Here is a 24,483-nt window from a genome sequence, read left to right on the forward strand (position 1 = left end):
AACTGCTAATGCCCAGCCCCCAAGCTAGCTCACATTTAACTGCTTTGTACTTCTTCATTTCTTATTTTTGCTATCTGTAGTTATAGGGGTACTTGTACTACCCTGCCTCCATTCTTTGTACTTGTCTTAGCCTAGCACACTGCCCTGCACATATTAGGCACTTAATAAATGCTTACTGAGTGAAGGATCTCTTTTTATTCACAGGTCTTCTTTTTCATGACTTTTTCCCACTTTTCATGTGCAAGTAATCATTTGTAATGTGCTGCTGTTCAGTTGTTTTTCAGCAGACTCTGGGATTTTCTTGGTAAAGATACATGAATGGTTTGCCATTTCCTTCTCCAGCTCATTTTGCAGATGAGGAAACTAAGGCAACTAGGAGTAAGTGACTTGCCCTGGGTCTCACAGCTTTTAAGTGTCAGAACAGATTTGAAGTTGGAAGACAAGTCTTCCTGATTCCAGGCCCAGCACTCCCCTAACACCTGTCAGACTTCTCAACATGCTTCTGTGTGTGGATGACATCATGCTAAGTGCATCAAGTGTGAGAACATCATTGAGATTATTAGTTCTGTAAATATTTTGTGATTTTTCATACTAACTTTAACATCTCTGAGTTGAGTGATCGCTGACTAGGAATTAATCTTTTGTTTGCTACTAGTATCCATGTTTAGCCTGGAGAATGAAGCAGTTTTTCAAGTATAGGCATTAGTAATATTTACTAATATTCCTAAACCTGGAATGTCCCAGTCTGCTCCAGGTGTGGGCACAGAGAAACTGTTCGTTGGTCACTTTCAGATGCCATCCTTAACCTGAGTGATGCTTTCACTGGTAATGTCCTACACAGTGAAGTGTATCCTGAGATTAAGTAAGACAGACTCCTGCCTTTGTTTTGAAAGTTAGCCCGACAGTGTAATGGTCCAAATGATGTTTACTGGGAGCCCTCATTACTGTGGTCTTTGTTTCTCATCATTGATGGGAAGTTAGGAACAAAATTTCCAATAGCATCTTTGAACATAGTGAATATGTTTGAAATTAAAATTTTTCTTGTTATTGAGATTGTTAAAACCTTTAGACTTGTAGTGCTATTCTGGGTGGCCTGTCCTCCCAAGGGGAAAGAATTTGAGCTTCCTTGGGAGCCCAGGAATCCTTCCTTTTGTTGGGTCTTTCTTTTCCTTGGAAGCCACACAGCTTCCATAACTTGCAACATCAGTGAAGGATTAGATCTGGGTTGCTTTTCCCTCGCTCCCCATTATGTCTCCTTTCTGTGTCACTGCCTGGTCTTGGTTTTTTTCTTTCTTTGTCTTCTCAATCATGAGGAACTCTCTGAGAATCAGGTGTCATTTTCCTTTGGACAATTTCTTTTTTCTCCTTTCCGCTTCTGATTTCCCATCTGGTGCTAGTTTCTTATTGCACATGGGTTGGGAGGGAGGAAGGATATGTAGCCCTGAAGAATCAGGGAACCAGCTTCTCTTAGGTGTGTGGACTGCCTGTGAACCTGAGTCTATGCCAGGACAAAGACCTCATTAGTGGGGCAATGAGGGTCAAGATAAGCCAGGGAGACACAAGAGGGAAGAAGGACTCACAAGATTACCGTTGGTACATGAATGGGAGCAAAGGCTGTCCTAGTGAGAATCCGTTTGAGGGGAAAGGAATATCCTGGAATTACAGAATCATCTCCTTAAGCCTTTAAAAACCTACGAAGTGTTCTTAAGCCACTTGGAGAAACTCTATGAAAGTCTTCAGCTGGAAAATCCTCATCTTCTTAAACTTTTTTCTGCCCACTCCAGTAAAATTCAAGATAAATGAAAATGATGTATTTTTCAATATTATCATCTATCTGCACTTTGGGGATTTCAAAGTTGGTATATCCAGCTTTATCCAACTTACTTGTCTTCTTAGTTTCTGTTTCTTTTGATGGCGTTGCCTTTCTCTCAGTCCTCTAAACTTGAATCCTGAGTCATTTTTTACTCACTTGCCCTCATATAAAACCATCTGCCAAATTCTGTCAATTCTACCTTCATAATATCTCTCATTTTCCCCTTTCTCTCTACCACCATCCTCATTCAGGTCCCTCTCACTACTCACTTGATTTATTATAATACTTCTCTGATCTACTGATTTCTAGTCTCCCCTCTCCAGTCCATCCTCAAAACAATATCCAAAATAATCTTTATAATGAATGCACCTTGCTCCAAACCCTTCAGTGATTTCATATTTTCTTTAGGATAAAACACAAACTCTTCTGTCTGGCCCTTAAAACTCTCCCCCAGCCTGATTCCAAGCTACCATTCCAACCTTACTCCACATTATGTCCCTTTGAATGATGTACGTCCAGGTCTGCCACTGTTCTCTGAGATTGCCTGCCATTTTCTGCATGTATCCAGGGCATCCCTCCTGAGCACTGCTTGTGAACATCCTTTACCTTCTTGTAGGCTGAGTTCAACTGCCAAATTCCCTCAAAAGTTTTCCTTGATCTCTTCAGCTAAAATTTTTCTTCACTGCCTCAAATTTTACCATAATATGTTGTATCCTTCACTTGTCCTGTCACCTCATACCTTGTAATGCATACACACATATGCATAAATGCTCCTGTGAGCATATGTGTTCTGTGCACATGTGATATTCCCTTTAGTGTTCTCTAAGCCTCTTGAGGTCAGGCGTCTTGCTGATTTGTATCTTTTTATCCCCAGTACAGTGCCTTGAACATAATGAATGCTTCATAAATGTTTGATGAATCAAATATGGCGGAAGCAATTTTCTGCAGTTTTCATTGTAGTTCTTCCATGTTTCAGGTAAATTGTGGGTTAAGTGAGTTTCTGTGGGCTAGCCTGCGAACCTAACCATAATTTATAACATTGTTTCCATGGGAAAATGTGTTTTGTACTCTAAATAACCAACTTACAAATGAACTTTTGGAACGTGGCCCTTCTGTAAGTTGGGGACTTCCTGTATTAATGTTTCTTGGCCCTTATGTAGCCCCGTGGCCAAAAGTGCATAATCCTGACATGTGGTTTAAGGTTCATATAACAGCCGGTTCATTTAAATAATGTTAACTGGAGCTCAGTTTTCAGGTTCTCAGATTTCTGGCTAATTTGAAATAGTGGAGACAACAGACTAGAAGCAACAATTCAGTCAATAACATGGACAGAGCACCCAGTATTAAGTCAAACTTTGTCAAGAAAAAAATGGGAAAGACACAATTCTTGCCTTCAGAGAATTTATAACCCAGGTTTTGGGAAGTAAGCATCTCTGTTATGAAGGTAGAATCGACAGAATTTGGCAGATGCTTCTATTTGAGGGGCAAGGGAGTAAAAATTTAGCCCTGTTGAGCAATTGATCTTAGGAAAGAAAAGTTCCCATTTGGGAATTTGTAGTTTCTAGCCTCAAACTTCCGTTTAGGTTATTCTTATTTATTGAGAGCAAGGATTCTCTGGGCAGGAGGAGAAATCTATCTAAATTCTCAGTGGGTCCCTTGTCTTTCCATGTCTTTTTTCCTTTCCTCATTTCCTCACCCAGAAGTGGCCTCAGTTCTACATGAAAGTGTTCAGAAATCTTGAACAAGCCTAACATTTCTAATCTGGGACTGCTGTTCCTGAATCAATAAAATATCACAAATATGTCCCATTTTGAGATTTCTGAGACCACTTAAAGTTGGTCTCTGGGCATATGAGGAGGCCCCTGAGTCCACTGAGGATGTTGCTGGAAACCTCTGACATGGCTTAGAAATTATATGGGTTAGATTTAGACTGTTAGGTGACATAGTGGGTAGAGAGTTCAACTGGGAGTCAGGAAAACCTGAGTATACATCCTGCCTTAGTCACTAACTAGCTTAGTGACCACAGGCAAGTCACTCAATCTCCTTTTTGCACCTATAAAAAGAGGATAGTCATATCTGCAGCACCTGCCTCACAGAATTGTCATGAGGATCAAATGAGATTTTGTTATTTTTCATTCACTTTCAATCTGACTCTTCGTGACTCATTTGGAGTTTTCTTGGCAAATATACTGGAGTAGTTTGCCATTTTCTTCTCTGGCTCATTTTATAGACAAGGAAACTGAGGCAGATAGGGTTATTTGACTTGCCCAGGGTCACATAGCTAGTAAAGGTAGCTAGCTAGTAAGCTAGTGACTTAGGTCTTCCTGACTTCAGGTCTGGTGTTCTATCCATTGCAGAGCCACCCAGTTGCCCCCAAATGAGATTATATGTGTATGTATGCATGTATATAATTGTGTGTGTATGCATGTATATATGTTATATATAGTTTGCAAAGATGCATGTGTCTGTATGTATGTATATATACATATATACACAATACATACACATATCTTTGTCAGCCCTCCCTCACTCAAAACAAAGTCAAGTGCAAGTCATGTCATTATTTCTCTGATGGCATGGTCTTCTTTGTCAACGAAGAACAAACACACACTCACATATCTTTGTAAGCCTCAAAATTCTATATAGAGATTAACTAATATAATAATGATGATGGTGGAGGTGGTGATGATGATAATTACTATTCCTGGTTAGCCCTAGGAGAGTGCCAATGGTCTTCCTTGATCTTAGGGTCAATGATGAGTGTCTATTGTATGTTCAATACACAAAGGGCAGGCTATCATGAGAAAAATCTCCATAAATCTTCCTTTAGTCTAACCTTTACTGGACCCTTTCATCTCTAGGGACTTATTATTTTTTAGTTATAGAAATATGGAAATAGAACCTGAGAGTGTGGCCATATCCCTAAGTCACTGTATCCCAATTGGGTTTATCTAGTAGTGAGAAGTGCCTGGAGACACAGACTCAGAATCCCAGAATCCCAGAGCTGGAAGGGACCTCAGAGTCTACTGAGCCCACCTCTTCAGGGGTCTCCAAGTCAAGGTTAGAAGTGGGTCACCTCACACCTTATTGAAAATAGCCATTGAACCTCTGGTTGAAGATCTCCAGAGAGGGGGAAACCTATGACTTTCTGAGGACATTCCATTTTTGACAGCTTTAGTTATTATGTTATGAGCTGGGGTAGCCAGGTGGCACGGAGAGTGCTGAGCCTGAAGTCAGAAAGACCTGAGTTTAAATCCAGCCTTAGACAGTTAGTAGCTGTGTGACCTCGAGCAAGTCATTTAACCTTGTTTGCTTCAGTTTTCTCATCTGTAAAATGATCTGGAAAAGGAAAGAGCAGATCACTCCATTATCTTTGGCAAGAAAAGCCCAAATGGGGTTTATGAAGAATTGAACGTGACTGGTCAACTAGAACAGCAGTACCAATCATTAGATGGCTTACATTCTCTTCTTTGCAACTTTTCCAAAATCCTCCGAATTTGCTCTTGGGGGCCAAGGAGAACAATGCCATTCCCTTCTCCTGCTACAGCCCTTGAGCTGCCAAGTGGCACATAAAAATGAACCTGGAGGCAGGAAGACCTGAGTTCAAATGGTGACACAGATATGTACTAACCCTGGGCAAGTCAGCTAACCTCTGTCTGCCTCAGTTGTTCCATTAATAAAATGATGATGATGAAGAAGATGATGAGGATGACTATGACAGTGACAATAAAAGCACCTACCTCCCAGGCTTATTATGAGGATCAAATGATCTTGGTGAAGTGTTGTGCAAACCCTACAATGCCATATAAATAGTAGCTATTACTATTGCTGTTCTAGCCCTTTAGATCTTTAGAGCTAGCTAGAACATTCCCTTCTAAGCCTGTTCTTCCTCAGGCTAAGCATTCTCAACTATTTCAATCCAACCTCCTACGGTGTGGATTCAACACCACCCCCTGGCCCCCACTTCACCATGTTGGTTAGTCTCCTGGGGATACCTTTCTGCTTGCTATATTTTTTGAAACTGTGGTGCCTAGAATTTAAAATAATATTCCAGATCTGATCTGACCAAGGCAGAAAAGAGTGATTCTCTTGCCTTCCTAGTCTGGCACACTGTTCTCAAAGCAGACCTTTTAATCTATAGATCACAGGTTTTAAAATGAATCCTAGCCTAACTCAAAGTTATCAGACCCTAGGGGCATCCATCAGATTGAATCACACAGTGACTTCGGAAGATATAGCCTTCCCATTCTGGGGAGAGATAGTGGAAAATGTGTATACCGGATATGGAATATTGCAATGGTATTGTTGTGATATTCTAGAGAGCCATCTGAGTTTTGGTTCTGGTTCTGTTACTTCCTACCTATGAGACTTTGGACACATTGGTACCTCTCCAGGCCTCAGTTTCCTCATGTGTAACAAGGGGGTTAGACTAGATAGTCTCTAAGGTCCCTTCTGGGGTATGTAGGGTGTTCAGAAGAACTAGAATCTTGGTGTGAGGGCTGCTCATCTACCTTTGGGGTCCACCTGATTCATCCAGTTCTCACCTGTGGCTCCAAGAAGCTGTAGCATGCGTAGCAGTCACATCCCAGTAAACTATCTGGGCAGATGGGCTAAACCAGGTTGAGGGTAACTGATAGGCCTGCAACCCTGGGGTAAGTTAGGGGGACATCTACCTCAAGCATGTGAAGACTTCCCCTGGCAGACTGGGTAGATTTGTTCCACCGACCATGAAGGTGGCTGAAGCAGGTTCTGTGGAATGCTTAAGGCTTGGTCAGATATCAAAGATGCCAAGGACATCCACTGCATCCTGAGCCATTGCCTGCCATCTTGACTTTTGTCATGCCACTGGCCTTTGATGACTCAGGAAGGGAGAGTGAGGCTGACAACTAACACTGCCTCCCTTAAATCCAATTCTCCTGAAAGTCAAGACATCACACTGTGATATCATTTGTACTCTTTGAAAACAAAGGACAAATGATAAGAATGTTCCTTCTAGCTTGAAAGCCTATGACCTTGTGATCTCAATCACAGAGGCCAACCCCCTTTTGTCATCAACTCAGAGACCTATGAAAATTACTTACCTAGCCTTTGTTTTATTTTTAAAAGATAGAATTAGCAGTTTTCACAATCTAATTCAGTCCTGAATAAGTATGATCTTAGGGACATTGAACTGTATGTGACAACACCCACAGCTGCAGGTAGGAATAGGTGTGTGCTTCTCTACCTTATACAGAGAGTAAAGCTGAGTTATTGACAAATGAAAGAATAGGTGCTGAGCAGAAGCCAGGTCTGAGAAGTCCAGCAGAAATCTTTATCAAAAACAGTGGGAAAATCTGCCTTTTGCTACATAACACTCAAATGAAAAAAATGCACGACAAATGAGTATTGGAGATACAACTGCCTTTCCAGTTTATTCTATTAATGCAACAATCCTAGCACGTCACATAATAGCTTAGAAGAGGGCACACATGGTGTTCGTTTTTGTAATAAAACACATACTTGCAGCATTTTGGAATACATGAGAAATTGAATACTGACTCGGTTGTTTGTTGCTGTTTCACCTCTTCTATTGGGAAGGATTTAAATGATTCCAAGCAACGCAATAGTTATAAATGGAAATTTTGTGCAGGGCGTGTTGTTCAATTAGGACTGTTCTTTAAATTTAATATCTCAGTATAAAATTACTTATGCATGCTTAATTTTTACAGTAAACAAAGTCTTGCTGTGTCTATGGAAGAGGAAAATTTTCATTGGCATTGTTAGTGGGGTGGGGGCCTGGCTTCCTAACTTAGTATCAAAAGGCCTAGAAAAATAAACTGGATATTGAAGGGTTGGGCTGGTCTTTGCTAGTTCAAGAAAAATGACCTTTAGATCTTCTGGGAATTCCTTAAAGGTCCGTTGGAAGTGACTTTACAACACAGTGAAATTTTCTTGGAGTTTATCTATTTGAATATTTCAATTCAATCTAATCACCACCTATTATACTCCTAGTGTACAGAGCACCATGTTAGACTCTGGAAGGAAGAAAAATTTTAAATATAGCTTTTCTTAGAGCTGAGTCTAGTAGGGAAAGGACACCAACACAGATAACCAGGAGACAGTGCGGTGTAGTGGAAAGGGCTTTGGAGTAAAATGACCTATGTTTGAATCTTGCTTCTGTCCCTTACCAGTTTGGGGCAAGTCACTTAAATTCTTTGTTTCAGTTTCTAAATCTTTAAATGAAAGGATTAGATTTAATGACCTCTAAGGTCCCTTTGAGCTCTGAAGCTGAGATGCAAATTATTTAATTCATTATTTAATTATTTGATAATCATTTATTTATAAATTAAAATTCATAATGTTGCATAAAAAGTTGAAACCAAGCACTATGTCAGGCCCAAGGGGAGGGAGGAGAAGCTATTACTTGCAGAGGGATCAGAAAAGGTTTGTTTTATGGAGCAGATGGCATTTGAGCTGGGCTGCAGGAGTAGGAATTCACCCAACAAAGAGGGTTAGGGAGGCCATTCCAATACATGGAACTCTCTAAGCAAAGGCTTGGAGGTGGGAAAACTTAGAGTATGTTGAGAGGAAAAAGAGTCATGTCATCTAGTTGGAGTCCAGAATTGATTGAGGGGAGTCTTATGAAACACATCAGGAAAGGGTGAGCCAGATTGTAGAAAGCTTTAAATGTCAAATAAAAGAGTCTGAATATTACTCTGTAGGTAATAAAATGCCACTGAAGATTTCTGAGCAGAAGTAACATGGTGATAGATTATATGGGTCCATAATAAATATGGACTCTGGCATAGATACTTCTCCAAACCCTCCTCAACTAACCAATAACTTCTCCTTTAATTTTTCCAACAAGCGATCTGCTCAAAAACCAAGACCTTCTTGTCCATCCTGCCATCTGTCCTTATATCTGCTCCTCCCTATCTAGATCAGTAACCCTCTAGACTTGACCTTTAAGGCCCATGTGGTCAAGCTGTTTCATTCAATGGGTACAATATGGTGTAAAGTTATATACAAGAATACAGTGTTTATCTGAAATATTTATAGAGTTGGGTGAAGCAATATTTTACAACTTTTTTAAGCAAATCACTATGTATGTTATAGACAGGGTATACATGGTTTTATTGTAAAATTAGGACTGAAACAGGCGCTATGGAGTGCTTAGAGCTTGGTCAGACATCAAAGATGTCAAGGTCATCCACTGCATTCTGGGTCATCACCAGTTGTCTTCACTTTTGTCATTCACTGGACTTTGATGACTCTGGAAGAGAGGGTGAAGCTGACAACTTTGTGCAGCTCTACTTCACTTAAATCCAATTCATGCGTGAGTCAAGATGTCACCCCATGATATCACTGGTTCTCTTTGAGAAGGAAGGACAAAGTAACAACATCTGAAATGAGTCTTAAAGTTGGAGAATGGGAGGGAGGGTATTCCAAGCATAGGCATAGCCTGTGTGAAGATACAGACAAGGGAGGAGTTCTGTGCTCAAGGAATTCCAAGTAGGACTCTTTAGCAGGACCGTAGAGCACCTGAAGGGCAAGTGAATGTAAGAAGGCCAGAAAGGTAGGAAGGAACCAGGCTGTGAAGATCTTTAAACATCATACAAAGGACTTTATATTTGATATTAGAGATAACAGGGAACCGGTGGTGTTTATTGAGGGCAGTGTGGTGGTGGTGGTGGTGGTGGTGACATGGTTACATCTCTGCTTTAGAAACATCAATGTGGCAGCTGAAAGGAGGATGGATTAGAGTGAGTAGGTCACAGTCCTTTGGGGCCTCAGTTGCCTCATCTGTATACTGAGAGGAATGGATTAGATAACTGCTGAGGTCTAATTTAACTCTAAATTATGGGTTCTTAACCCTATTTTGTTGTTGTCATGGACGCATCAGTGAAGACTATAGAACCCTTCTCCGAATATTTTTAAATGCACAAGATGCAATGCATAGGATTGCAAATGAAACCAATTTTATTGAAACAGTTAATCAAAACATAAAAAAGTTGCAGATCTCAGATTGGCTAAAATGACTTTAAATTGATGATCCTATGGATTGCATTAAGGCACCTGTAGGCCCATGACTATTTGTTGTTCTTTGTACGCCATGAGCATTTGTGCCTTATGGATGTTCTGGCCCTAAGATGCGCCAAGTGTGTTACCTAAGAGACTGACAGTGAGAAAACAGGACAGACACAAACATTTTAAATGGTTGAAAGGTTGGGTAGTCAAGCTCTGTGCTGCTCCTTTTCCAGTCCCTCCTATTAAAAGACATTCCAGGACAAATTAGAAGACAATGAAAGGGTAAAACATGGTGTAAAGTTTATATACAAGAATATAGTGTTTATCTGAGATATTTACAGTGTTGGTTAAAGCAATATTTTACAACTCTTTTGGGTAAATCACTATGTATATTACAGGCAGGCTACAAATGCTTTAATTGTAAAATTAAGTAAAATTAATTTTTTTAAAGTTTAATGTTGTAGTCAGTTATAATACTGTTAATCTGTTTTGCCTTTTATTGGAAGGAAACATGCTAAGAACATGAATTAATGTGTTTTTTATCAAACCCAGTCCTGTACCTGGAAATGGAATGCCACATACAAGAGCCATAATTTTCCAACTGTGATGGAATAATAACAGATGAATGTTGAAGAGCTCAGCCCCCAAGAGCCAGGCCTGAGCGAAGGAGAGCAAGGGGTTGAGATAACAGCCAGCTCTATCTCAACCTAGTTTGTTATACACAATAGAGACTGGTTATATAGAACTGTGAAGCATTAGGCACGTTACTGCATTGTAAGTGACAAATAAAAACTAGATGTTGCAAAAAAGGAAGGAAAAGATTTTAGGCCCAAGTTGTGTTATTTTTTAATGGAGACTGAGTTTCCTTATCTTGACCCGGTTGAAAATGCAATGGACACGCTCTGGCTTGATCCCATAACTGATCAACAGAAAAACTCTGACCTGCTGTGTTTGCAGTGCAGGCTGTTTCACTCTTCCTCAGGCAGCTTGGTGGTGCGCTGCTGGACTTAGTTTGGGACACTGGGTAAGGCTTTGGTCCTATTCTAACTCAGAACTCCCGAGCTCAGGTGACCCACCATCCTCAGCCTCCCTGGAAGCAGAGATTACAAGGTGTGCGTCATCATGCCTGATCCACATTTCCCCCTATCCAAGACTAGCCTAAAGCAAGCTATTTTAATATTTCATAAAAATATCCATGATTTTTTATTACAATTTTAATATATACACATAAGATTTGGGTGTTTTTTTTTTCTATCTTCCTTTTTCTTTTAAGTGAAAAATAGCTCTCTATTCCCCAGGCTTCCTGGGAATTTCAAAACTCAGGAAATTCTGGGGTGAGAAGGTGCAAAAGGCAGTGGAGAGTGTAGGGCTAGGTGTGGAGGCTTGTTAAGTGAGAGGAAGGAGTCCCTGGTGGACATGCTCAGCCTGGCTGGGAGCAGAACCACCGGGATGTGTCAGGCAGGGAATCCAGGCAGACGTGAAGGCTTAGCACTGGAGCTTGCGGATGCTGCGGGAGATTCGCTTAAACTCTCGCTGCCCTTTCTGCCACCGCTTCACGGAGGTGATCACCAGCTCCCCACCCTGCTTCTGTCCCATGACCAGGTAGGGGGCATTGATGTCATTCATCTCCTCACAGGTACACTGCAGGCTGTCTTTGAGCCACAACACGGATTTCTTCAGATCCCGCTCGGACACTCCGTTCAGCTTGTAAATAGTTTTGCTTTTTGTTTCCAGGATGATCTTGGTGTCTCGGTTGATATAAGTTATCTCTTTCACTTTGATCTTCAGAGCTAAAGGGAATAGAGTGGGTCAGGGTTAGTAAGATGGAGTATGTGAGAGAAAGAGATCCTTTCTCCCTTCCATTCGTGCACAACAACACAACCTAGAGGAGGGAGGGACTGCAGGCTTCCATGGAAGCTAATGAAACTGTCAGAGGACAGCAGGATGGGAGGCAGGCAGCAGGTGGCTTCATTTCTATAGACTCAAAGGCCTTGCCAGGCATTTTGCTTCAAATCAACCATCCCTTCCTCCCCACTCCCTCCCCTTCCCTTTATTTTTTTTTTCTTTCTGGGACTCAATTAACTTCTCTCCTAGTTTCCTAGTACTTCCAAAAAAAGGCCCCAGAGTGCATGTGTTTGTATGTAGAGTGTATGTGGTACATGCCCAACAATTGACTTCCCCTATTGGAAACTTCAGTATGAAAAGAAACGTCTGACTCTTAGGTGAAATGTGATCCTTACTGTGGCTGTAAACTTTAAACTCAATTTATTACGTTGGAGAGGTTTTTGGACAAACCTGTAAGGAAATTGTATTACACAATCATTGTTTTCTAAAGGACAGATTACAGGGAAAGGGAATTGATCTCACAGCTGCATTTGATTTGGTAAAGTAACTAGGAGGGGGAAAATCCCATGCAAGGCTCTTTTTAAGAGCACAACATGTTTAACTGTAAAAGGGTTTCTCCGAATACCTCATCGTCATATGCTATCACTGGCTTAGCCAAGGCACTTACAGATCATATATGTACCATTTCCAAAGATGGATAAGTAAACTCATTAGACTGCTAAGACTAAAAGTAAGTGGTTTGCTATAAAAGACACATTTTACAGTTATGAACAGGATTCCTACGGACCAAAAAAACCAACTACAAACGTATCAGCTGTAATTAGAGTTCAAGACTCCATAAAAGCAGAGAAAGTAAGGAATGGTAGAGCTGAAAAAGGTCTTAGAGATACTCTAGCCTGGCTCAGCTATTTTGTTCTTCATAGATGCGGAAACTGAGGATCACATGGGTCAAGTCATGGCACTAGTTAATAGTAGAGCTGGAATTAGACTCTCAGCTTTTTGACCTCCAGTTCAATGTTCATTCCATGATACTACATTGTCTCTGGAGAAAGAGTTAAATTACTTAATTTTAATCTCAGCATTAACTATTGTAACAAATATCATATAACTATCATTACTATTTTTTAAAATCAATCTTAGGACTGATGGAGGTGAATCTGGTGTCAGGGTACAGGAAGATCCTTGGACAACCAGAAATTTCATTCTTTGGAGTATCTGAGTATAAGGCTTACAATTTTTCCATTTAATTACTGTAGGATTTTTTTTTTTAACTTCTAAAGAGTTTGCATAAACTCTGAATATGGAAGGAAGCGTGTTGAAATGGAGAAGGTACTGGATTTGCAGCCAAAGGACTCCAATCCTGGTTCTCTCATTTCCTACTTGTGTGAGTCACTTTACTTCTCTCTGGGCCTTGGTTTCCTCATCTGTAAAATGAGGGACTCATGACTTCTAAGATCTCTTCTTGCTCTAAACTCACAATTCTATGATCTCACAGCTTCTAAGAAGTGGCAAGCATTCAACTGAGCAATGTTGGGGCCTGTGTAACTTCTGCGTGGGGTTTTGCCTGCACTCAAACTACAAGACCAAATCTTCAGCACTTATGAGACTTAAGTCATGGAAAAACAATCTAAACATAGTGGTGATGTTGTATTGTGTCTTTTAAAAGGGAATGGAAATAGCATTGGCCAACTCTTCCTGCTGTCTCTTGTATCTCCCTGCTTTTTGCTTTAGGGCTGACAACAGAGGGAAGATAAAGTTTGAACTAACTTGAGCATCATGAAGAAAAGGAGTCAGCATCAGAAGGATTGTTCCTACATCTCTCACCTCTTACACTTTGCCACCCAGATTTCCCAGGGAACTCACTGACTTTGGAATTGAGAAAAATATAGGAAATTCTAAATAATAATGGATCTTATTTTTTTCCCTTGGAAAGTTTCTGGTATGGATGAAAAATGTGATAAAAAGGCAGGGTTATTCCCTGTAGTACATATCCAATGGAGGTGAGAGGAAGAAATATGCAGGAGTGAAAGTCTCAAATGGATCTCTGATTTTAAAGTGCAGGACTTTAAAAATATTTATGTCTTAGTGCCATATTGGAGAAGGGGCGTATGCTTTCTAGGGTAAATTAAAATGAAGAAAATGTATCATTTCCACTTCTTTCTCTTTCCTCTCAGCCCCTTCATTGTTCTCCCCCAGAATTTGTGCTATAGAGCATAGTGAGAAGAAAATCTCCTGGCTCAGATGGAAGGGAAGGAATATTCTGATCTTTGCTGCAAGGTTTACCTTCCTCATCTACTTGAATGGGTGACACCAGAAAGATGATTGTGGAGGAGGGAATGATTGAAAAGCTATTTATCAGCATAGAGAACCATGCAAAATGCAAAACAAAATGGTCAAAAAAGCTATGTTTAGTTTTAACTCCATGATTCCTACTATGAAAAGAGTCAACAGGTCTGCATTCCTGTTGCAGGTAGGTAGGCATGGAAAATTATTTCCCTGCCATGCTGTGCTATCATCATCTCTTGCATTTGCTTAATGTTTTAAAGTAAATTATCTCTCTTGACACTCCCAACAATGCTGTACGTTTGGCTGGGCAGGTATTATGATGGACATTTTGCATAGAAGGCAAATTTTGGCTCAGAGTGTTTAGGTGATTTGTCTGGGTTCACATAAGATTAATTGGCAAAGCCAAGCCCTGAATAAAAGTATTTGACTCGAAGACAGAATTTATCCAGGATTAGGCCAAATATACTGGCTATTCTGTATAAAGAGTTGGGGGGAAGTGATTTTTCTCCTTCCACATTCAGGCATCTATATTGTTAGTATCTTTTTGGATGGAAAGAGAAAAAAAAAGAGTACAATACCTTATATATCTTACATTTTTTCTTTCTTTTTTAAAAATTTCCCCTGTAATATCAGTTGAGGGGGAAAACACTTCTCTAGATTATTGACTCATTCATGACAGCAAGGCCTATTTTACATTCATTATATAGTTAACTCTCAATCTGCTTTGTGGCTAATCCATAGTGACTTGAAAGCTCTTTGCTTTTTACTCTATCCCATGGTTCTGGAAGTGTGAGTGACTGTATTCCAAAGTGAAATATATTGGAGATCATCTATAAAGGGCAACCTGCTATAGGGTGGAATTCCATACCAAAAGTATGTTTTGGATGTTGTCCAAAGGGACATCAATTCCTGGAAGAAACTCATTATGGTGCCCTAATCCCTTATAATGAGGTACCTACCTTAGCATGTAACTTGAGATAGCGCTTTAAAGAACTTCCAGTGATTTTTTGGAACATTCATTTTTCAATCTTAATAATGACCATTTAGGAATTTGGAAGGTTGAGAATTTATGATTTTCACCAAATCACAAGTACTTTAGAATCAGATGGGCCCTTAAATACCATCTAATACCCAAACAGCAGTATTTTCTAAATACAGCAGTATCACCCCAAAGAGATGTGATGCACACTCTAACTGAATGTTTTCAGTGGTGGAGAGGCAGCCCATTCTGTTTTTGGAAAGCTTAATTGTCAAGACATTTTTAAGCACCTCAAAACAAGGAAGGCAGGACTCTATATCTTAGTGATGTGAAATCAGCTGTCTGATATACTAACATGCTGTGTGACACTTTAGATTCATGCTTAGCTATCATAGGAACATAACTAAGACATCTCTGCCTCTTCCTCTTGCTACCCTTCCTTGTCAGCTGGGATTCCATTCCAACCTCAAAGCTGTGGAGTGATTGACCTTCTTCTAGCAAGTGAAATAGTTATTTGTGTACCTTTTCACCCAGGCAGGTGCCACTGAGGTTAAAGGTGATGGTGGTGATGCCAGCTGAATTTCTGTGTATTTTGCTAGCCCACTTTAAGCTAGGGACTTAGGCTTGGAGAAGATTCACTCAGCATGAGGCTTTGGAAAGAACACGGCTTGAAGCACATATTTTTAGAGACCCTTTGACTGATGGGAGACCAGATTGTTGGGGGAGCTGATGACCATTCCTCCCAAACTGGGAAATGAGGACAGATGGAGAAAGAGTTGGAAACATGATTTTCTTCAATCAGTATAGGATACCTCCTTAAGTAGCAGTGATTATAAGTACGTACAAATCCTTTATGTGTCTGACATGGTCTATTTATTTCAGGAAGCATCAGGGATGGAAATAGGGGATTGTTTAGGTGGTAAAGAGCAGGGGCCATCTCTGTTTATCTTGTTTTATTTCCAAGATATTACAAAACTATGCACAGATTAGTGTTTTATAAATTTAAAAAAAATTATGTTGGGGACACCTTGGATGACTCGAAGCTAGATGGTTAACTGGCCTTGGAATATAAGAGTAGGAGGTTGAGTTCATAGGAAGCAAAGTTAAGTTTTCAATCCATTTGAAAGTCCATCCATCCTGAAGTTATGATCTAATATCTATTATACAATCTTTTCCAGTTATATCTTCTCCCCTAGGGGGTAATGCTTCATTGGTGGCTATATACTATTAATGTGAACTGGAGCACATCACTGAATCTTCTTGGACCTCGCTTTCCTTATCTGTAAAATTAGGGAAGCTGGACTAGATGCCTTCTAGCTCTAGATCCTAATCCTTTCTAGCTCTAGATCCTATGATCCTATGTGAATTTGGAAGTAATTCTCCAAATCCCTTTCCCTTATAGTAATACCAACCAAAGTACAATTGGGAGGCTATTAATTGTTTCCCAAAACCTTGATAGAGTGGTACCTCTATTGCATGTTCCTAAAGTGAATATTTTAAATTTTTATTTAAAAATGCTTCAGATTACATTAATACCATCTAAATAAGAGGGATTCTTATAGCTAAATTGTATGGATTTTTAAGGTCTGCTTATTATGTTTCTCTACAAGAGATTATAAATACCCTTGTCATATGACTCATTCTGATAATTAAACACAGAATTTAATTATTTTAAAAACAGATTTACCATACACACAATTCTTAACTCTTTCATTATGGCAAGAGGCAGGGGAAAAAGGGGGACATAGATGATGATAATCCTCCCCAGTAGAGTCCAAAATAATGTATTTGGCTTTGGAGTGAATTATGATTCTTTTTGGTAGCAGATTTACTGAGGATCATAATATTTTAGAGCTGGAAGGGACCTTAGTGATCATCTAGTCCCCCATCCCTCATTTTACAGATGAGGAAACTGAGGCTGGGAAAGATGGAAAGACTTGCCTAAAGTTACAAAGGTAGCAAGTGGCAGAACCTTGGTTTAAACCCAGTTCTTCTGACTTCAAATCACTTTCCATTCCACTACCTGATGAAATGTTACTAATTTTTACTAAATTTTACTAATTATTTTAGTTTGCATTACCTTGACAGGCATCAACTGACCAGAGAAGAATGGCCCTACCTTTCTTATTCTTGGGAACAGGGAAATATTAATGAATTAATGTGGGATTAAAACCAAAAAGCAAAATAGATAATGTACACAGAGGTAATAAAGACCTGACTGTACTTTCATGGAAAATGTATTACATCTGTGTGGATAAAACTTAATACAATATTCTTTAAGTGATGAGAAGGAAATGAGTGGTAATTGTCGAATGACTGGTGAAAACATATTACATAGCTACTTCCAGTAACAACCTTTGATAAAACTTTCAAAGCGTGAAATGATTTGCGGGAGCTCCTGTTTCCACTTACCAAAGTCATTTTTGCAAAGGGTCTCCATAATGTCGTTGTCATCATCGTTTCTGTTTTTGCAGGCTTCACACACCTTAGGAGCTAGAAATGGGGAAAATGGGGTTGAGTAGGTTTGGTTAAAAGGGAACAGCAGGTGGCGTTGGGTAACTTTAAAAGGAATGGTCACTTCTCCAGTCATCAGTTGGAGAAGTCTACAAGGCTTCCCTCAGTAACTTAGCTCACACCTTCCTTTAAGGTTGTGACTGCTTGCTGGGTAAATATTATCTTTTTTATAAAAGGAGGGGAACCATTTGTTTCTAGGGGACTAAAAGCCCCCTTTTTGGTCCATTACATTCTGGAGGAGTGTAATAGGTTCTTCCAATGAATGGCTAATGAATGGAAAGTAAAAATTTCATCTCTAGAGGGCAAGATTGGGAGTCTGTGCACAGTCCCCCATAACCACAACATAGACCTGAACTGATTTTGGCTCTTTTTGTATGCAAAGTCTCTGAGACCATCTCTTGACATAACGTATTTCTGCAAAGACCTTTGTCTTCAAAGTCCATGTCATGAAGAAGCAGGGTTTTTTTCCTGGACAGCTCAGAGGAAACAACAATGAAACAAAGAATCTTTTGGCTTTATTTCCTGACCACAAATTTGCCAAAAGCCCAAGCCTCCCTCCCCAGTCTTCTCTTCCCTCCTGCTGGAGGGAGAGGGGGAAGGATGCTGGTAGAGCTAGATTTTTCCTTCTAGATCAACAGAGCCCAGAGTTTCAAGTGAAAAATTCCAAGATATTTTGATGGCTGAAATATTGGGTTAATGTTTGAGCAATTCCATCATGGAGACTATTTGATCGATGAATACCTAGGACTTTGTGGGAGGGTTGTACTTAATTACATTACCATATTGGAACTGATTCTGCATTACCTTGCACATGTAGCCAGCCTGGTACTTGCTACTTCATATTCTAAGAGTTCTTCAGAATAGTTCTCTTTCTTTTGTTTCTCTCTCACTCACTCATACTTGAACAACTACTAAATAGAGACTCCATCCAAAGATAAGCAAGGTGGGCTGTGTAACCAATCTCTTGTCTTCAAGACTGAACATTTTTGTGGGGGTGTCATGAGCATACCCAGTGCTTTATCTATTCTAGGAGAGGATTTGGAACTTTCTGTCCTAAGAAAAGCATTTGGGGCAGCTAAGCTACCGTTTTTTTTGTTTTTAAACCAAGGCAATAATTTCTCCTCCAGGCACTGCCATTTTATATTGTATTTATTTATTCACAGTGTCTCTGAAGACTAAGCTGAATTGGATGATTGTCATTAATGCACACTTGAGCTTTCTTTTAAGAAGCTGTTTGTGGGTCCTACGAGGCAGAGACTGCTTATGATCCTTTATTATGTTAGCTACATACATGGCAAAGAGCAAATATCTGAGCATGTAAACTTCATTTTTGGAAGGCAAAAAAGTCCTTTGTGGAGCAATGGATAACCTAAAACATGGAGGGAGAGAGTGTAAGTAATCCGAACCAAAAGCAACAGAAGGAACCACAACATTTCCATTAAAGCTCTAGGAATGTATATAAAATGTTACTAACCTGCATTGGTTGGTCTATGGTATATGTTGGACAAATGCTTGAAAAATGCCAAACATTTGCAGTAAATTAGAAATCTAACCAATAAGATGATTGCAAACTCCCAATGCATGCCAGGAAACACTGCTAAGCAGCTTTGCATTTTCTTTAACTAATGATGGCTGTAGAAAGCAATTAGAGATTGAAAAAGGAGATCCTGCTGAACGCCCTGAAAGGGATTAGGGAGTCCCCTTGCCATCCCATAAGGAACCCAAATCAGTTCAGGCACATTGTATATTTTTTCCTTTTGGGAAAAATATCAAGAGCCCATGAGGTTTTCATTGCTTTGATGGTTTCTGTACAGGAACTTTTCCCCCCTGTTTTTAAAAACTTGGGAAACTCTCTTTTGCATGATTTTCCCCAGTTAATTAAAACCAGCCCTCAGATAAAAGCAGATAGTGGTAGGAAGATTATTCCCTGGAGACTCCTTTGTGCCCTCTTCACATATTTCTTCTTGTACCCAGACACCATGCATCTTCCCCATCTCCTTCTTCCTATTGCTCCTCTGTAGGAAAATTAACTTGAATGCAATGAATGGCTAACATGCCCTCTTCTGAGCTTCCTGCAGGGAGTAATTTCTGACTTTGTTTCCATGATATAAATTAGAAATGGACAAAAAAGTGCCCGTTAAGGTAAAATCTAGCTGAATATTTTCTTCTGCAGATTTTGGGATGGGGAATGCAATTATAACCGATGGCAATATTGCATTGACAGTAAACACCTGTGGAAGCCTCTGATCTTCCTTCCTTCCTTCCTTCCTTCCTTCCTTCCTTCCTTCCTTTCTTCCTTCCTTCCTTCCTTCCTTCCTTCCTTCCTTCCTTCCTTCCTTCCTTCCTTCCTTCCTTCCTTCCTCCCTGCCTTCCCATTCCCACACGGAATGGGAAGGGGGGACGGTAGCACCTATAACCCTCTTACTTTATGCTTCGTGGCTAGGGAAAATCACAGGGTCACGTCTACCAAGTGAGAAGTGAGAACTTCGGCTGGTCTGGTCCTCAATCAGGTTATTTGGGGTCGGTGGGAAGCGTTGTCCCGGGTCCAGCGGAGCAGCCTGACCCCGATTCCCTGGTGGACTGTACTAGAGGAGAGAGGGGGAAGGCGCAGAAGGTCTGGGAGCTTGCGGCGTGAGTTGCGCCGCCTTCTCATCTCTTGGGGACAACTTCGGGGGGCGGGGCTCTTACCTTCCTCAGTGGCCAGCAAGAGGTGGTCGCTGCTGGCCAGAGGGATGCAGAGGTCGTTGTCCAGAGGGAAGCGGTCACATTCCAGCATGTCGGGCCAGGGAAAACCGAAGGCCGACATGACCGGGGCGCAGCGGTCTTTCACCTGCACGCACAGCGAATGGCAGGGCTGAATGGTCTCGTCCAGGTCATCGAGGCAGACCGGGGCGAAGAGAGAGCAGAGGAACTTCTTGGTGTCCGGGTGGCACTGCTTCATGACGAGCGGGATCCAGGCGCCCGCCTGCTCCAACACCTCCTTCATGGTCTCGTGGCCCAGGAGGTTGGGCAGCCGCATGTTCTGGTACTCGATGCCGTGGCACAGCTGCAGGTTGGCGGGGATGGGCTTGCAATTGCTTCTCTTGTAGGAGAAATCGGGCTGCCCGAAGAGGAAGAGCCCCCGAGCGGAGCCCAGGCAGCAGTGGCACGCGAGGAAGAGCAGGAGCAGAGAGCCGGGCCCCTGAGGCATCTTGGGCCACTCAGCCTCGGAGAGGGAGCTAGCAAGGGGGGAAAGCAACCGCGACCTCCTGAGCAGCCCCACGTCCCCCCGCCCCCTCGACCGAGCTCTCCGCGCCGCTGGTCACAGTCAAGAAACTAGGCAGTGGCAGGGGGGAGGAGGAGCGGGAGGGTGGGCAGGGGCGCGGAGAAAGAGACAGCGAGGGGCGCTCCGGGGGCCTCCCTAGCCCTCATTCAGCTGGGGCTGGGAACGGGGGGCGGCCGCCGATCGGGTGCTAGGGGCCAAACAAGCTTTCCTGGCTTTTTTATGCAAATCGAGGTGGGGAGGGGAGAAAGGGAGGAGCCTTCGATGGTAATCCGAGGAGGATTGGTCACTACTCCTCGGGCTGCTTTTCTTGGGGGTGGGGAGGGCGATGGGAAGGGATTTCTCTACCCCCTCTTCCCCTGGCTGGACATTTTTAACGCCCCCCCTGCTCCCCACCCCTTTGCCCCAACCACCCAAAGCACTACCCAAAGCGCTTGTTTTATAATTGTTGCAAACAAACAGCCGACCTCACTTTAAGCGCAAGCCCCCCGAACAAAGAGCTAGGTGACGGAGAGCGCGCGCTGCGGTCCTCAGTGTTCCCAGGAGGCGGACAGAGCGCGCGGAGCCCGCCGCCCTTCCCGGGAGCTTTTTGCAAGGAAAGCGGCCCCGCACCGCCGGGGTCACCAAGGCTGAATCCGTTTCTGCCCTCCCCCCTCCCCCACCCCACAAGCAAAGGGCGAGCCTCTGTCTCCGCTCAAACCTGGGTGGCAAGGAGGGATTTTTTTTTCTTCTGGGGATAGCGCATTGGTTTTGAAGGATCTGAGCAGCTCCCACCACCCCCAGACTGAGAGCGGCTGGAGGGGAGGAGAGGTGCTGCTTTGTCCAGCCTAGCTCAGACTCCTGGTCTTTCTGCACAGCTCCGTCTGGCCCAGCCCAGCCCAACTCAGGAGGATGCTGCAGCTCCTTCTATGGTTCTCTAAAGTAAAGAGCGCTGCTGTCAGACTGTGGTCAAAGAGTTAATCCGCCCCTCCCTCCCCCTCATACTTCTTACTGAAAAATCTCTGTGATTGTCTTGATTAGTACATATGGTCATAAAGTGAGTGCGGGAAGGTATTTTAGACGTCATCTAGTCCAACCCCTAAATTTTACAGAGAAGAAAACTGACAGAGATGAAATAACTTGAAGTGGAAAAAGTCAGAATTTGAACTCAAGTCCTTTGAGGCTAAGTTCAGAAAACGGATTATCGTGGGGAATGGAATACCCACTGTCATCACCACCATTAGTGGCCAGAATACTAGATTTGTGGGTCTGTATTCGAGTACCAGCGTGACGACTCGAAATCCTTCCAGCTCTGACTGTCATCATTAGTATTCCTTTTTCATACTTTGCAGGCGAGGTTCTCCCCAGCTTGCTCTACCTCTTCCACAAAAAGGAGGACACTTCTACTGGTTCGGGAAGAATCTCCACAGACCACCTGAAGTTTGAAAAGGGAGATCATTTTCTCTATAACCTAGGCACTCTTTCCAATAACAAAATTTTACTACCTCTTTAAAAGTGATTTTTCTTCTTGAGTTTGTTTTTCTGCTCATCAACTGAATAACCTTGTAGAGAGTCATTGAGCATCAGATGTAAGCCCATTGTTCTAAAATTAAGATGCCCTTGTAAGTTGGGGGATCAGGTGTGACACACTAAATATCAACCTAAAACAGCACTGTCCTTGAAAAATTTTGTTCAATTTAATTGAACACCCTATAGACCATAGAGGTTTCCCACTGAGCCAGTAGAAAACAGGGCAAAGACTTTGATAACCATTGCTCTGCTGATGTTATTTTTTCTTCTTTCTGTGACTTCCTTGCAGTGAGGATCTCTTGGTGTGGAAACTCAACATCAGTGCAGATGGTCAGCAGTTCTGAAATGTACAGCCTTATAGAGTTGTCTTGGAGCACACATTCACTTGTCTGTGGTCCCACAACTAATATATGTCACACGTGAACCCAGATCTTCTGGATCTAAGGCCATCTTTTTTATACACTATTATATGAGGCTGCCTCCTGCACATAGTGTGTACTTAATTCTCTACTTAATTAAAAAAAAGTTAAATTGAATTGAAAGCACTTAAAGCAAGTTTCTGTTTTAGTGAATAGAGTTTTTAACTAGGCATCAATGGTTCTGGGCTCTAGTTCCAGTTAAACGACTCAGTCAGAACTATGACTGAGAAAGTCATTTCTGTTTGTCAGTTTCTGCTTCTGTAAAATCGGGCATAGTAACCCTTATCTGATGATTTCTTTGCTTGTGAAGATAAAATGATACACACAGAGACATAGCATGGTTTTGTGTCAGCCTCACTGGATTTGGCTCAGAGAACCCTTGGCTTTGTGACGTACTACCTGTTCCACTTTGGGCAATTTATTTACCCTCTCTGTGTTTCAGTTTTCTCATCTGTGAAGGGAGAGAGTTGGAGTAGAAAATCTCTCTTCTGGATTGAAGGATTATTGTTCTGTAATGTTTGTAAAAGTATTCTCTAAATTGAAAAACCCTATAAGGTAGACTCTCTGCTTAAAGAGCCACCACCTCATCAACTCTCTCTCACCTGGACTATTTCACTAATCCCAGGTGGTCTCTCTCTTCTTCAATCCACCAACCACACCAAAGATCCCCAAAGGGATCTTCGTAAAACACAAGTAGGACCAAGCCATGCCTCTGCTCAACACTGTTGCCTCTAGGATGGAATACAAGGGCCTCTAGCATTTGAACCCTTCTCATTCTAGCTCCAGCCTTCTTTTCTAGACTTATGGGGATATTACTTTCCTTCAAGGATACAATCCAATAAGTCTACTTACTCTTCCTCATACAGGACTTGTTTCTCTCAGCTCTACCATTGTTGTCCGTCCATGCCTTGAATTCACTTCTTATCCCTTCTAGACCTTAGAATCCTTAATTCTTATAGAATCCCTAGCTGCCTCTTTCAAAATCAATTTGGCTACTACCCAGTGCTTCTAAGGGAAGACCTGAGTGGTGGCTGGGTTGTCTTCCCCTCTAGAAGAGCCCTTTCCTGATCACCCCTTCCCCACCCTAGTTAGGAATGTCAGCTTCCCTCCAGTTTTTACTTGTATATAGATTTTAAACTTTTCTTGTATATGTACACAGTGTTTTCCCCAAGAATGTACACTCTTCAAAGAAAGGGCTGTTTATTTTTGTCTCTTCCTCTAGCTCCTAGAACAGTGCCTGAGATTAATAAATGCTTGTTGATACCGAGGATGATGATGATTGTGACCTTTCTGACAGAAGCCTAAATCTTCAGTAGGTTTGTGGATAGTCAGTCATCTGCTCCCCTCCTAACTATAATCACTTCCAGGAATTGCCTTGAAAGGTTCTATTGGTTTTCCAGGGAGTCTTTCCAAAGGCTCACAGGGTTTTTCCTAAGACCCTCCTTGTATACTTATTGCAGTATGTAAAATGAGGAGCTGGGGAGGGGGAAAGTGGAATGAAACAAAGGCTGATTTCTCTCACCAGGTTCCCCAGATAATACAAAGCTCCTTCCTTTTACTAAACTACTAGGCAGAAAGAAATATCTGGGATCAGGGACCTAGAGCTAGTGTTTTTAGTCTTAAAAATCCATTGGTCTATACCTTTTGGTATAATACTCAGAGTGCCCTGGGAGACAGAAGACACTTTGCTTTCTCTCAAGGGATCAATACTTGGGTTTCTTGCGGCTCTGCATATATTTGACTAAGAAGAGAAAATAAATGTCCCTACCCTCCATTTCCCTGAAACAACACAAACTATTAAAGTCTGATTATCCCACAAAATGGAAACACACCTCTCCAGGCTGAATAA

The 24,483-nt window shown here is 41.7% G+C and overlaps 1 protein-coding gene across 1 annotated transcript; it reads right to left on the reverse strand.

Moving 5' to 3' along the window:
* Nucleotides 1-10,095: 10,095 nt before the first annotated feature.
* On the reverse strand, nt 10,096-20,882 carry SFRP2 (secreted frizzled related protein 2). The gene is made up of 3 exons (XM_072621305.1): nt 20,133-20,882; nt 17,343-17,423; nt 10,096-11,610 (listed from the first exon to the last, which is right to left on the reverse strand). Exons 1-3 carry the CDS (start codon nt 20,632-20,634, stop codon nt 11,306-11,308), a joined length of 888 nt encoding a protein of 295 aa, XP_072477406.1. The 5' UTR covers nt 20,635-20,882; the 3' UTR covers nt 10,096-11,305.
* Between the last annotated feature and the right edge of the window lie 3,601 nt (nt 20,883-24,483).

The sequence above is a fragment of the Notamacropus eugenii genome, chromosome 6 (assembly GCF_028372415.1).
Source record: "Notamacropus eugenii isolate mMacEug1 chromosome 6, mMacEug1.pri_v2, whole genome shotgun sequence".
Lineage (NCBI taxonomy): Eukaryota > Metazoa > Chordata > Mammalia > Diprotodontia > Macropodidae > Notamacropus > Notamacropus eugenii.

Coding starts and splice junctions, on each gene's coding strand:
- SFRP2 (XM_072621305.1), bottom strand. CDS start 20,634: ATGCCTCAGGGGCCCGGCTCTCTGCTCCTGCTCTTCCTCGCGTGCCAC. Junction 17,424..20,132: donor CTTGCTGGCCACTGAGGAAG/GTAAGAGCCCCG, acceptor CCCCATTTCTAG/CTCCTAAGGTGTGTGAAGCC. Junction 11,611..17,342: donor CCTTTGCAAAAATGACTTTG/GTAAGTGGAAAC, acceptor TATTCCCTTTAG/CTCTGAAGATCAAAGTGAAA.